The 14,172-nt window shown below is 38.4% G+C and overlaps 3 protein-coding genes across 3 annotated transcripts; 2 read left to right on the forward strand and 1 right to left on the reverse strand.

The window, feature by feature from the left end:
• The first annotated feature begins 224 nt into the window (after positions 1-224).
• LOC108560969 (protein charybde-like) lies at positions 225-2,236 on the forward strand. The gene is made up of 3 exons (XM_017918710.1): positions 225-400; positions 1,511-1,913; positions 1,990-2,236. Exons 1-3 carry the CDS (start codon positions 355-357, stop codon positions 2,072-2,074), a joined length of 534 nt encoding a protein of 177 aa, XP_017774199.1. The 5' UTR covers positions 225-354; the 3' UTR covers positions 2,075-2,236.
• A 5,863-nt stretch (positions 2,237-8,099) lies between these two features.
• Positions 8,100-9,743, reverse strand: LOC108560968 (nucleoside diphosphate kinase 6). The gene is made up of 5 exons (XM_017918709.1): positions 9,725-9,743; positions 9,500-9,612; positions 9,191-9,443; positions 8,976-9,136; positions 8,100-8,915 (listed from the first exon to the last, which is right to left on the reverse strand). The coding sequence occupies exons 3-5, from the start codon at positions 9,406-9,408 to the stop codon at positions 8,755-8,757; spliced, it is 540 nt and encodes a 179-aa protein (XP_017774198.1). The 5' UTR covers positions 9,409-9,443; positions 9,500-9,612; positions 9,725-9,743; the 3' UTR covers positions 8,100-8,754.
• Positions 9,744-10,565: 822 nt separating this feature from the next.
• On the forward strand, positions 10,566-13,693 carry LOC108560967 (succinate dehydrogenase [ubiquinone] flavoprotein subunit, mitochondrial). Its single transcript, XM_017918708.1, has 6 exons — positions 10,566-10,872; positions 11,092-11,353; positions 11,416-11,837; positions 11,900-12,203; positions 12,273-12,670; positions 12,731-13,693. Exons 1-6 carry the CDS (start codon positions 10,825-10,827, stop codon positions 13,265-13,267), a joined length of 1,971 nt encoding a protein of 656 aa, XP_017774197.1. The 5' UTR covers positions 10,566-10,824; the 3' UTR covers positions 13,268-13,693.
• Positions 13,694-14,172: the final 479 nt, after the last annotated feature.

Consider the following 14,172-nt stretch of genomic DNA (forward strand, 5'->3'; position numbering starts at 1 on the left):
CTTCGGTAAGGAACAAAGAATTAAATTGTGATATTTATTATAAAATGTGTTCCCGTGTATAAAGAGTTTTGTACATACATACTTATACATATATACATATATATATGTACATACAGTGTGTCGGAGATCACGTAGCCACATTGGAGACGGAGACGGCCGAAGCGAGGTTCGGGCCCGGCGTCGTTGGAGTGGGGGATATGAGGGTATATAAGCGAAGCACAGCTGATTACCAAACAGTTGCTTAACAGTTGCCAGTGAATCCTGTGCTGGAAGGAGAAGAGCTCTGCCGGCTTTGTTCTCCCCATTTGTGATATAATTTTTAAGTGATCACCCTCAAAAAACAACACGACAGAAATGGAGGTTTTATCCTTGGCCAACGTTGATTACAACAATCAAGAAGGTAAGAATCGACGAAAAAATCATCCCTTAATTTTCCTTGAAACAAAAAAAAAATTAAAATTAAGCAAGAGCAAATTTTCGAAATCCAGGAAGTCTTCCTGGAGGACGACGTTTCCTCTTTCTTTTTTTTTTTGCATTTCTTCTTCTTGGTCCTCATCCTGCAGCAGCCTATCTGGATTTCTTTTATCCTTCTTTCGTTTTGCTCGACGTTCTCGGTTCTATTAGTGTGTCAGAGCGAATCAGCTGTAGTTCCCTACCGGCCGGCTTTCTATTGGTCGCTCTGACCTCGAGTGACCTCCTCGGAGCGCTTGGCAACAGCAGCCACAGCTAGAAGCGCGCACACACACACACACAATCGTACACACATACATACAGTTGAGAGCCAATTTCACTCAGTTTCTCAATTAATTCGCTTTCCTTTTTGCAATTACCGGCGACTTAAAGGAAGAGAGCTAACTAACAAACAAAACGAAAAAAAATAAATAATAAAGAAGACAAGTAATAGATGAAAGAAAGAAAGAAAAAAAAACTGGATTCATAACTCCCTCTTCACCCCTTCGTGAAACTTTTCCCCTCTAACGACCTTCGCAAACTAGTGGTGGTTTGACGTTTGATGGAAGAGCCCCCTTCGATACAAAGAAATGCTCATCTTCACGAAACTCCTTTGTTCCAATTCGGGGGAAAAATCCTCCGATTTCCATCGACTCGATCCCCTTTTTCAAACTTGTTCCAACAAGTTTGAAGAATTATTATTATTAAAATCTTTTCAATTATTAATTTTTCCAACGAATTAGATAACGATTTGATTAAATTAATTAAAATAAATGAGTTTTCGAGTGGGCTACAATCTAGGCACGAAAACAAAAGATTTTTTTTGTTCTATTATCTACGAAATAATAATGATAATGATGGGAAAAAAATAATGGTTTTCGCAATTGAAGGCGCTTTTATTTTATTGATTAAACTAGAGCAGATTTCGAAACGATTACAGCCATTATCGCCGCTTCAGATTACGAAAATCAGGAAGTCTCTACTTTGAATATAATTATATATTTTTTTGTTTGTTAATTTTCGTTTATTTAATTTTTTTTTTGTTGTATGTTTGTTGCAGAATGCGCGTGGAGTTACGACTCTTATCCGTTCGCATGCGAAAGCGAGTGCACGAAGGCCGTCAACGACTTGGCCGATCGACTCGAAGAAGAACTGAAGTTCGCGAAGAGGAACCACTTCAACTCTGGAGAGGTGCTGCTGCCCTTCGGTCTTCTGCAGAGGATATCCAGGGATATCCTCGAGGAGGCGGAGCAGGAACCGTGCGGCATCCGCGGCTGCACCCTCTACCTGCACTTCAAGGGCGAAGACAACAAATCGTCCAACAACAACAACAATAACAACAACAATGGGGTGTCGTTGGGAACAGTCAAGTTCGATCGTTCGACGGCGTCCACGTTCGAGATCACGCTCCTGCTGAAGCAGTCCACCGCCGGCTGGAACTCTTTCCTACCCCAATTTTTAAAGTAAGTCCGAATCTTTCGCAACCGAATTAATATAATAAGATGATATTAACGAGTTGTTTCTTATTGTTTTTTGCAGAAAGATAACGAGGGGAGGCACTGTGATGATCGACACCGATTACAAGCTGGTAAAGAACAAGCTGTACCGCTCTTACGTCGAATAAGAGCGGGGCATCTTCGACGTAACCTTTTCCTCGAAGAGTGTGTAAGAAGAAAAAGAAGGAGAAATGCAGGAGACGCCGTCATCGTATAGGCGCAGACCACACGACTCCACGTACTATCTACTACACTACAAAGAGAGTCGCGAAAGGGAAAAAGAAAGAAAATAATAACCTACTACTTAGCGGTTTCTTTCAAAAAAAAAATTTAAATTTAAGTTTTGAAAACGCTCTAACAGTAAGTTCATCAAAGACTGATCTATCTTATATATATATTACACACACACACCCATATATATATATTTATAACAAAACAAAAATTAATCGTGAAAACTTCATTTTTCGTTCAAATTAGTAATACTTATTGCATCAAAAGAACCATATCATATCACCCGCGTTTGAATGCAAACTGATAACTTCATCGTCTCTTTATTAACGTGTTATTTATTTTATCGCATATATATTATATATATATTTGTTGGAAATCTTCGTCTATTAACGGTTAGAATGTTTTTTTTTTGTTTCTCGTGGCGCGTGTATGTGTACGTTGAATGTGGTGGATGATGTTTGTTTTTTTTTTTATATATATATAGAAGCGAATCGTGATAGAAACGTGAAAAGAAAATTATTGGAAAAAAAAATTGATAAAAAAAAAACAGAGATTTATATATACATTATATAGATATATATACATATTATATAAATTTAAGCGTAGAAAAGTAATGAAACAACAAAAAAAAAATTGATATAATAAGTGTGATTTTCGGTAGTGATTTATAATTTTTTTTTGGCAATAATTCGTATTTTCTAAAACAAAAAAAAAACCCCCATTTCTGTATTTTTTTTTATCGGCAATATTTGGGGGCGTTAAATTTCATTTTTTTATATTTTTTTCTCCTGGAATTTTACGTTTATTTATAAAAGTCGTTCAATCTCACATTTTGAATTACACGCGTTTACATTTACTTCTTCGTAAATCAGTATTTGAAATATTTTAAAGCAAGTCTAAGTGGGCGGTGGGACTTGATTTCAATTGTTTTGATTGCCCCCCTTGTGAGTAGATTGGGTGGGAGTTGTGATTATTTTTTTTAAGATGATAGAGAGAAAAAAAAAGTTTTAAAAAACTATATATATATATATTATTATATATACACAAAAAAAATGAATATAATTGATACAAAAATAATAATAATAATTATACTTAGTTTTTACGTTGTGATATTAGTTTAAAAAAAAAAGAAAAAAAATATAGAAAACGGAAGGGAGTGCAAAACAAAAAGAAAAAAATATTGATGATGATTGTTGGATACACGAGAATCGTGTCGAGGGGGATTTTGCTGAAAGGAAGAAACATTTTTTTTTGTTTATATTTGTAAACTTAGGAAGTAAGCTAAGTGTGAGGAAGAAAAACAAAAAAAAAATTGGTGTTACAAAGAAGATGAAGGAAAAGAGTTGGCTGTGGCAAATCTCGACCCCTGTCCAAAAGAGTTTGTTTGACAGAAACAAATGCTGGCGTTGGGCGGAGTCTTCAATTTACGTGTTTCTTTTGTTGCTGTTGTTATTGTTATTATTTTGTTTCATTTTCTTGAAAATCAGTATTTTTTGTTTTTTGCCTACGCCGACTCTATTCGCTTCTTCGATAAAACAAAAGCGTCCAGAACTCTCTCTCTCTCTCGTCTGTATTTTTGTGCGTGTACACTGTAATCATTTTTCTTTCTATATTTTTTTTTGTTTGTTTTTCTTTCCACGATCTGATCTCAAGATTGAATGTGAATATGTAAAGAAGTGAGAGTTAAGTAATGTTGATATGGATTTAAGTAAACTTGTGAATTTATATATTGTACGAAAAATTAATATCGATCGATGGAAGAAGAAGTCGAACGCTCGATGATGACGATTCATTGTTGCGTTTGCATTTCTTTTCTTCTTTTTTGATAACGGAACCGATGTGTATAAACAAAAAAAAATTAAGATGATAGTTCTTGTGTTATTAGCTCGTATTAAACAAAACAAATAATAATAATAATAATTAAAAACAAAAAAAAAACTACATATTATATACATATAAAATATATATATATTTATAGAGATGAATAATTATAAGAGAAGAGAGGCTATCTCGGCATTTATATGCCTTTTTTTTAAGGAAGAATACAAAGGAGAAAACGAAAACAAACGAGAAAGAAAAAAAAAAAGTTTAATAATTACTATGATAAAAGGTATATACTTATAACTATTAAGTTCTCTTTTTTTATTGTATAGATTATATATAATATAATATTCTAGTTTGTAGATTTTGTATTTTTGCCTAATGTGTGATAGTGCAGATATTCTGTGCAACAATTCTAATAATACCTTTTTTTATATGTAAACATATATATATATATGAAAAAAAAGATTATATTGAAAATGAAAAAAAAAAGCATTTTTAAAAATAATAAAAATAAAAAAAACAATAATAAAAATTTACTTGTATTTCTGACCCGGCGCCTCCGCCAATTTCCCATATTCCTTAATAAATCGCTCAGTTCTTGAGTTTTGACTCGTCTTTCAATTTCGATGATCAATCAATAGTTGGTTTTGACAGTTGATTTGAACTGTCATATGCAATCAATCAATAGTTGGTTATGACAGTTGAATTGAACTGTCATAAGCAATCAAACAATAGTTGGTTATGACAGTTGATTTGAACTGTCATAAGCAATCAATCAATAGTTGGTTATGACAGTTGAATTGAACTGTCATAAGCAATCAATCGATAGTTGGTTATGATACAGTGGGATTGAAGCGAATCAATCAAAATTGGTTGTGACAGTTGAATTGAACTGTCATAAGCAATCAATCAATAGTTGGTTGTGACAGTTCATTGACAGAAGGTAGAGAGGTAAAAAAAAAGTGAGAGAGAGAGAGAGTGGATGAAACTAATTGTATCGATTGAGTTGCGTAACTTGGCAACAACCTTCGCTGACATTTGTCAGCTTGACAACAGAGACGTCAAATCGCACACGGTCTAATCAAATTTGATGACAATACAATGCAATTAGTTAATTAATAAGCTACAATTAACCGTTCGACAAAAGTCCTTTATTCTAAATGCGAACGCTACAAAGCAACGTGATAATTGGTAATCACGTAATATGTATAAATATAACCCATAATAACATCGCACTCGTAAATTTTACAAATTGTTCTTTTTTGTTTGCAAATATCACAGAAGAAGTGATTGATTAATTATTAAACGATACAAAATTGTTTCGTTTCAAGGCCTGCTTATGCAACACGCAGTAAGAAACAATTGATTGATGCAGATCAGCAATAAGTCGTTTTTTGTTGCTACGAAACGAAAACTGAAATAAATGAAATATAAACAACTAGTTACAGTGGCGATCTGTTTTCATTAGCACCACAAAGGCTTTCCGACCAGATTTTTTTCTTTTTGTACATGCTCGCTCGCTCGAAAACACGCTAAATAATTTATGACATTGCCGCGCGTATTCTTTCTCTCTCTCGATTATCATTACTATTTGCCTCGTGTATAATTATAATTCACTTTGCGGACGTGACCTTCCCGCGAAAATTGAGCACAAAAAGTTAAAGAAGTAATGAACAATATTGTATGTATTTTCAATTTTGATCTTTATACTTAAAATTGACTTTTTTAATTTGTGCGAACATAATGTGAGTCAGACGTATCGTTTACTTGCATAATCGTTTTATTCTTTAATTAAATTCGATTTAAGTGAAATATATATACATAATTGAAGTTTGAAGTGAAGTTTAAAATATTAAAACAAAATTTTGCAACTTCATTTGTTTAATGCAATGATGCCACTGCGATTCGTGAGCAGGTAATTGCAGTTGTTGCAATCATGTGACGGATTGCATGCACGTGACGACGAATGTCAAAAGCTAATTAGTCGACCCCCTCCCGCCACCGAATATTTTAGGTGAGAGAGTGCTGTGCTTCTGCTGCTGCTGCTGCTGCTGCACTCACACGATCGATTGCACTGCTCCTAATTACTCTTTTCGAGGGTGGCTTTAAAATCTAGATTTTTTATGTTTTTTTTTTGTTTGAATGGGGGGGAATCCCCGTGGGAGGGTTACATGATGTCGGGGTTTTTGATGGGAACAGAGGGCGAGGGAGGTTTTTGTCCCCCCCTGGATCGTGCATGTATTTTTAGCGTTCGGTTCGAGAGCCCACCGTATCGCCAATATTTATATAGACGAAGACGAAGGAAGGAGGAATACGCGAATGCAACAAAACGGCGAACACCACATGTGCTGCTCACAATTAGTTCAAGCCAGATGAGAAAACTTTAATTATCGTTCTTTTTTCTGCTTGCTCTCTCTCTCTCTCTCTCTCTCTGTCGACATGTGAAACAACACCAAACATTGTAATTATGCAATGTTTTTCATTTATTTTAACTCCCTAGCAACGCCTCGTAAACATGATGATGATGATGAGCAGATTAAGGAGGCTTTGACAAAACAAATTTGAGCTGATGTTGTTGCATCATCGGCGCACGTTTTGCTCAAAAAATAATCAAACAAACAAGCAAACATGTTACAGAAGTGTATCCGGATAAAGAATATCTATCATCAATAAGTAAATGAGATAAACTCCACCTGACGTACAAGTTACGAAATAAAATAAACAAATTCGAATCATCATCATCATCACCATGGATGCACTTGTTGTTTTTGTCGTCCCTTTAATTGTCATAATTATTTCAAGAGTCGCAATTCGTAACAATTATCAAAAAAAGTAAAATGAAGAAAACCGAGAGCGATGCAATTTTTTCGCACCTGCAGTTACCACATGAGTCACCACCATATGGGACACCTGACCCATTGTGCATTTCTGTGGGCCCGCATCCACCTGACGCTTATTTTGACAACAACTTGTTTTGTACCTGCGACTGCCACCAATCATTTCTGACGTTTTCATTGACGTTCAGATGCATGGCACCCTCGCAGATATTTATACTTGCTTGGTTGCTTAGTTACAATACAATAACAATTGAGTAATCAAAGTAAAAGATAATTAATTAAATTTGAATAACAACAACAGTTGTATTTCAATAACTAAATCAGATATTTAGATAGGAAAATTGGAAACCTGGAAACTGCTTTGTTCGAAGTTAATTATCGATGACATACAATATTCCTGTTTACGAAGAAAGTGGCGGTGATAAATCCGGTAGTCCAGCAATCAACATCTAAAAAGTCAATTAAAAGTGAAATTAGATAACCGGATGATTAGACGATTAGAAAACTCGAATTTTAACTACGAGGATAAAGAAGCAGGTTGTATAATTACTCACCGGATCCATCTCCTCGTCCATCCAGTTTTCTAATCAATCTAGTCGGATCGGGACAATATTTACAAATAAATATCATTTGCATATAACCGTTTCTCGATTATGGAAAGAAATTAAATTTGTAATCGCAATACGTTTCCGTATTCGAATGATAATAATATGATGAAACTCGGAATCTCCGCTGCTACCTGTTCGAATCCATAATGCATAACGATGGGTATTGCTGCAATTATAAATTTATAGTGTGTTGATGATCCCGTCCATCGAATAACAATCGAAGCCCGAATTTCCATTGACACACATCGAAGACATCCGTTCAATTTATTTGTTACGTATACCAATCAAGCAAGCAAGCTCCTAATTTCTATTGTTTCAATTCTTTGTTGATATTTGTTTAAAGTTTGTTAATTATGTTGCACATCAAATGATGATGATTAACGAAGGGAAAGAGAGGAGTTTTTGAGGGGAGGTGGGAATAGGAGATGAGATGCTGACCGTGCAAAAAGAAAAAAGGAGACGAAAATCCATGAGCTGCTCAAGATTCATGCCGGATAAGAAACTCTGGTTTTGTCACGCCACCAAGATATTCATTGTTTGGAAAAACAAGGAGAGGCCGATGATTGATGGATGGACGACCGACCGACCCATCGAGATTGGAAGTGTTGTCGTGATAAATGTGTTTGCGGGGGGAGAAGAGCAAAAAAAAATGCTTAATTTAATACTTTACTCCATGCCTGCAATATAATAACAATAATGTACACATCGAATGCGCGATTTGTTTGGAACACGCTGAGATAATGGTGTACTTTTTTTTTCGTCTGTTTATTTGTTATTAGCTAGTTGCCGTACGTTACATTACATAACGAGTGCTATAATTGGGCAAACATTTGCGCCAATCAACGCATCTATTTTTGCTACATTATTGTTCGCATACACAAGTTGTTGTATTTTCTATGTATTTTTTTTTGTTCTCTCGCGCGAAATGCTAAAAATAGCTGTGTAAAAATGTTGTGTGCATTGTTTTACTTGCACCGGCTTATCTAAATATAAATGAGACCATTACGGCTAACAACTGCAGGTAATTTCTTTTTATACCTCAACAAATGAAACGTTGACTTTTGAAATAGAAAGTTAGAATTAGTGTGTAAGAGAGAGAGAGAGAGAAATAAAAACAGGATTCTCTTAAATGCCCTACGAGGATTTCGGGGTACTTTTCCATGGAATAGCAGGTAGTTTTCCAGCAATCGATGCGGTGGAATCTCCCCCCCCAACAAAGCAACAAAAAAATATACCCTGCGCGCAGTGGAAAATCCCCAAAATCCATCTATCTACCAGCACTTTACCATTGGAAACAGGTGGCGTAGACTATGCGTTATTATTATCTGCTATCGTGTGAACGAATTCCTCCTCATCCAAAATCAAGTTGGCCTCGTCCCTATAATGGATCTCCTCATCTCTGTGCCATCCCTCGAAGTCGAAACGCGGAAAGAACAACCCGATCTCCTTTTTCGCGCTCTCGTCCGAATCTGTAAGCATCACGAACGTATGTTACACGATGAGCGCGCGTGCATGTCGCGGTTGCATACCGGAACCGTGCGTTGCGTTCCTCGTATCCGACAGGCCGAATTTGCCCCGGATCGTTTCCGGCTCGAAGAACTGCGTGCGGAAGACCTTCGTCGGACCCATCAGCTTCCTCCACTCCTTGATCCCATCCCGTCTCGCCAGAATGTACAGGTCGATGGGACCGCTTCAAAAGAACGCTCAATGAATTATCGTTACGACTATCTTATAAAAGACGTACCTAGTCATGAAGGTGGTCAGTCGGTTGTAGAAGAACTTGCCCTCGTGTTCCGAGTAGAATCGTTCCGCGTCCGGCAGTGATAACCTCTTCCTCTCCGAGCGCACCACTTTGAAATCGGCCGCCAATATCATCCGCCGGATATCCTGCAGCGCGACCGGCTGACACACGACGTGCGGCTTTATTATCGCCAATGTCAGCTGCAAACCTTTGGCCAACATCTTCACGATTCACAACAACCCGAACTTCTCGTTATCTACAAGTAAAGATTGAGGTTAATAAATAGCACTTTACATACTTCTTGATGATTACCAATGACATTCCGCAGTTTTGAATTCAAAACAAACTCACTCCACCCAGTGGCGTATCTTGAAGCGCAACTTTCAACTGCTTACATTTACCATCATTTGTTTACTCAAATCTCCCTTGACAATAAAACAAAAACAAATTGTAAATCACAATACGATAACAGATATCAGCACTATCATTTTCAAACATAACTCACTTCCTGCTATTATGGTATGCAACCAAACTTACCTCTCTGGTTAACTTATTTCAATCAGTGGACCGTCAGTTGCTTGTTAATAAATTCGTCTTTAGGGAGAACTAGAAAAAGAAATTCGTTAAGTATAAAACTATATATATATATATATTTATATTGTCGCCGCTTTTAGTTTTACAACATTGGACGCAACAACTATAAACCATTCTAATGCACAACTATATTAATTAAATTGTTCTTAGACCATACATATACATATAAAAAGAATTATAGAAATGTTACTTACTTGCTTGTGTTCTTGACAATAGCGAAACAAAAATGGGCGAAATAAAACAAACTTACGTATAATCACGGATAACTTGAAAAAGTTTTGTAATCGTGAAACAAACGGAAGTAAACATTTGAAATAGTTCCGAGTGGTTCCGAACGTCTCGAGTTCAACCGATTCGCTCTAAAAATCACTAAAAAAAAATCTTCTTCTCTCTGAACATATAGGCTAGCAGATAATACCAACTCAAAATAAAAGGACTAGTTTTTGCCCTATCCTGTGCAGGAGGCACCCTGATTTCAATTTGCGTAATAACACTTAAGTAATTATTACATAATTAAGTTAAATTATGCTATTATCATTACTTGTTTATAGAATGCATTTTTTTTAAATGTTAAATTCATGTTATTAGAGAAATTAATCGCGGTTTGTACAATTACGCGTTAAAATGTTTCATCAATATGTATGTGTATTGATTATTCAATCGTGCCACAAAATTGCAAATTCATTGGGAAAAATCGCAAACATTATGCAATTAACGGTTTAATGCGAAGATAGTTGCGCAAGTGCAATTTTCCAATTTGAATGCTACGGCGACTTTGGAAAATATCATGTAATCAGATAGGTGTAATCAATTGTAATTGTAAAAAAAAAAATTAGCTGAAATTGCGTGTCACGTGTCTGAATTCCGAGTGTATTCGACCCCGCGCACATCCACGCACAACGTATTGTCTATATCGGCTGTCAGTTTGGTCGCAGTCGCGACTCCTGTCGAAATTATAATCTACGAAAAAAAAAAAGGAAAACAGTAACAAAAAAATAATAATTTAAGTATTTAAGTTTTAAGAACGACTGCTGGAAGTAACAATGAGTGCGATCCTGAAAACGGCGAACCTCCTCGCAGCTTCCACGAAGGTAACTGAATACCTCTCTCTCACCTGTGCAACGGTTGTTAACCTTAAAACAAAGTTCATTACATAACAGAATATATATAACGAATTAAAGGTTTTTAAGGTTTAGTATTAATTAAACTTGAATTCTGCTTCGATTCACATAAAGCATTCGATTACGAGAATCGTTCGCGTTACGTAATGATTGATTGATTTGGAAACTTTTTGTTTTTTTTCTTGGCAGGTTGGACTGAGCAGGCCAGCCCTATCGAAAGCCCTGCACATCTCAGTCAACCGTAAAGATGCTAAAGTTAACACCAGCATGTCATCATCGTATCCGGTTATCGATCACGACTATGATGCTGTGGTCGTCGGAGCTGGAGGCGCTGGACTCAGGGCCGCCTTTGGACTTGTCGCCGAGGGATTTAAGACTGCTGTCATTACGAAACTGTTTCCGACCAGATCTCACACCGTAGCAGCTCAAGGTGGTATCAACGCTGCTTTAGGTGAGTTTGTTTTTCAAGTTTATTGTATTTGGAGGATGTAACGAAATGCAATGCAATTGCAGGCAACATGGAGGAAGACAATTGGCAGTGGCATATGTACGATACGGTGAAGGGATCCGATTGGCTGGGCGATCAGGATGCCATCCATTACATGACGAGGGAGGCGCCGAAGGCTGTCATCGAGCTGGAGAACAACGGAATGCCGTTCTCGCGTACGCAAGACGGTAAAATCTATCAGAGGGCCTTCGGAGGTCAATCTTTGAAGTTCGGCAAGGGCGGACAAGCTCACAGATGCTGCTGCGTAGCGGACAGGACCGGGCACAGTCTGTTGCATACCTTGTACGGACAATCGCTTCGCTACGACTGCAATTACTTCATCGAGTACTTTGCCATGGATTTGCTGATGGAGAACGGAGAGTGCCGAGGCGTTATCGCCATGAACCTCGAGGATGGTAGCATCCACAGATTCAGAAGCAAGAATACTGTAATTTACTAATCGATTCCATATAATATTCGATCGATTAATGATGTCTGTGTTTTCGTTAGGTATTGGCGACGGGCGGTTACGGTCGCGCCTACTTCTCCTGCACGTCCGCCCACACCTGCACCGGTGATGGTACTGCCATGGTGAGCCGCGCCGGTCTCCAGAACCAGGATTTGGAATTCGTTCAATTCCATCCGACTGGCATTTACGGTGCCGGCTGTTTGATCACGGAAGGTTGCCGCGGCGAGGGTGGCTACCTGATCAACTCGCAAGGTGAAAGGTTCATGGAGCGTTACGCCCCCGTAGCCAAGGATCTGGCATCACGCGACGTCGTTTCCCGCAGTATGACCATCGAAATCCGCGAAGGTAAAGTGTCGAAAACGAAATTTTTATTCATAATTTTACAGATTGTTAATTGAATTATTTATTTGGTAGGTCGCGGTTGCGGACCCGAAAAGGATCACGTCTTCCTGCAGCTGCATCATTTACCAGTGGAGCAGTTGCACTCGCGTCTGCCTGGCATTTCGGAGACGGCGATGATCTTCGCCGGCGTCGACGTGACCCGCGAACCGATCCCCGTACTTCCGACCGTCCACTACAATATGGGCGGCGTGCCGACCAACTACAAGGGACAAGTGCTGACCAACGAGAACGGTCAAGACAAAGTCGTTCCCGGACTGTACGCCTGCGGCGAATCCGCTTCCTCGAGCGTGCACGGCGCCAACCGTCTCGGCGCCAACTCGCTTTTGGATTTGGTCGTCTTCGGCAGAGCTTGCGCCAAGACCATCGCCGCCGAGAACAAGCCAGGAGAGAAGATCGGTGCTCTGAGCCAAGTGCGTACGTTTGTTATCAACGGGCGTTCCGTTGTTCAATGATGTGGTGTTTATTTTTAGAACGCCGGTGAATTCTCCGTCGCCAATCTGGATTGCGCTCGCTACGCCAACGGCAGCATCCCCACCGCCGCTCTCAGATTGAACATGCAGAAGACGATGCAAGCGCACGCTGCCGTCTTCAGGACTGCGAGCGTCCTCCAGGAGGGCATCAAGAAGATGGAACAGCGCTACAAGGAACTGAAGGACGTCAAGGTCCACGACAGCAGTTTGATCTGGAACTCCGATCTGGTGGAGACACTGGAATTGCAGAACCTGATGTTGAACGCTATGCAGACCATCGTCGGAGCGGAGAACCGTAAAGAGTCCCGTGGCGCTCACGCCAGGGAGGACTTCAAGGACAGAATCGACGAGCTGGACTACAGCAAACCGTTGGACGGACAGACCAGGAAGCCCATGGAGGAGCACTGGAGGAAGCACACTCTGACCACCATGGATCCATCCACCGGTGAAGTTACCATTAAATATAGGCCCGTCATCGACGAAACTTTGAACCAGCAGGAGTGCGCCACCGTTCCCCCAGCGATCAGATCGTACTAAACTAGTCCCTAATTCGAGAGCGTTGTTAATTGTTAATTTAAATGATGGGGAAAGGCAAAGGGAAGAAAAACAACGGCTAACAGCTGTTATTATTCTAATTATTATTATTATTATTTAATTATTTTTTTGAAGTATTTGCACCACACAACCAATAGGCGTAGATAGAGAGCATTAATTTATTTTCGTTTCCCTTACCCTTATAGACATGATTTGTTATTATTTATTTTTTATTTTATCAATCCTTGGAGGGGAAATCCACGGTACAAACTTATTTACGATCGCATTAGGAACTAAACTATAAAGAAACACACAAACACAGCGAGGCTACACTACATATACATATGATCAGAACAAATTGATTCTTCGACAGACCTATGGAACCTGGACTTGGTTTTAATGGCAAAGAAAATATAATTATTAATTTTATTCTTCTTGAGACTCTTGATGAATTGATGATCATCCCCCCCCCCCACAGAAACGTCATCCCAATTTCCCCCTATACATACCGCTCGACGCTGAAGTATTTAAATTTTAAATTATTTTTTGAATTTAAAAAATAATAAAGCAATTGAATACCACTAGATGGCGTTTTCATTCATTTAATTCATTTCGTCATTATTACTGGGGTTTAATTGATGATAAGCAATGACAATTGATGGAAACAACAATATTCGAATAATTAGGTATTGTTAAGTAATGATTTAGTTGAGAAATCAGAAAGAGGACAGAGCTCAAACCAGGGGACCAAAGACGCTGTGTGGTAGCGTACCCACGCAAATTTGAAAATCGAGTGGCGCCATCTTCAGTGGTCTCTATGGAACCTTTTTGAGCATTTTTTAAACTTTGAACACGAATTACAGCCAAACGGATAAAACCACAGTAATATATGAATATTCGTTACATTC

The sequence above is a fragment of the Nicrophorus vespilloides genome, unplaced genomic scaffold (assembly GCF_001412225.1).
Source record: "Nicrophorus vespilloides isolate i.1.1-1 unplaced genomic scaffold, Nicve_v1.0, whole genome shotgun sequence".
In the NCBI taxonomy this organism is placed as follows: domain Eukaryota; kingdom Metazoa; phylum Arthropoda; class Insecta; order Coleoptera; family Silphidae; genus Nicrophorus; species Nicrophorus vespilloides.

Bases quoted from the DNA above. Each gene is read 5' to 3' on its own strand.
- LOC108560969 (XM_017918710.1), top strand. From the start codon at position 355: ATGGAGGTTTTATCCTTGGCCAACGTTGATTACAACAATCAAGAAG. The intron at 401-1,510 runs GTAAGAATCGAC...TGTTTGTTGCAG, and splicing joins TGATTACAACAATCAAGAAG to AATGCGCGTGGAGTTACGAC. The intron at 1,914-1,989 runs GTAAGTCCGAAT...TGTTTTTTGCAG, and splicing joins TTCCTACCCCAATTTTTAAA to AAAGATAACGAGGGGAGGCA.
- LOC108560968 (XM_017918709.1), bottom strand. From the start codon at position 9,408: ATGTTGGCCAAAGGTTTGCAGCTGACATTGGCGATAATAAAGCCGCAC. The intron at 9,137-9,190 runs GTACGTCTTTTA...GTTCTTTTGAAG, and splicing joins CTGACCACCTTCATGACTAG to CGGTCCCATCGACCTGTACA. The intron at 8,916-8,975 runs GTATGCAACCGC...TGATGCTTACAG, and splicing joins GAACGCAACGCACGGTTCCG to ATTCGGACGAGAGCGCGAAA.
- LOC108560967 (XM_017918708.1), top strand. From the start codon at position 10,825: ATGAGTGCGATCCTGAAAACGGCGAACCTCCTCGCAGCTTCCACGAAG. The intron at 10,873-11,091 runs GTAACTGAATAC...TTTTCTTGGCAG, and splicing joins TCCTCGCAGCTTCCACGAAG to GTTGGACTGAGCAGGCCAGC. The intron at 12,671-12,730 runs GTGCGTACGTTT...GTTTATTTTTAG, and splicing joins AGATCGGTGCTCTGAGCCAA to AACGCCGGTGAATTCTCCGT.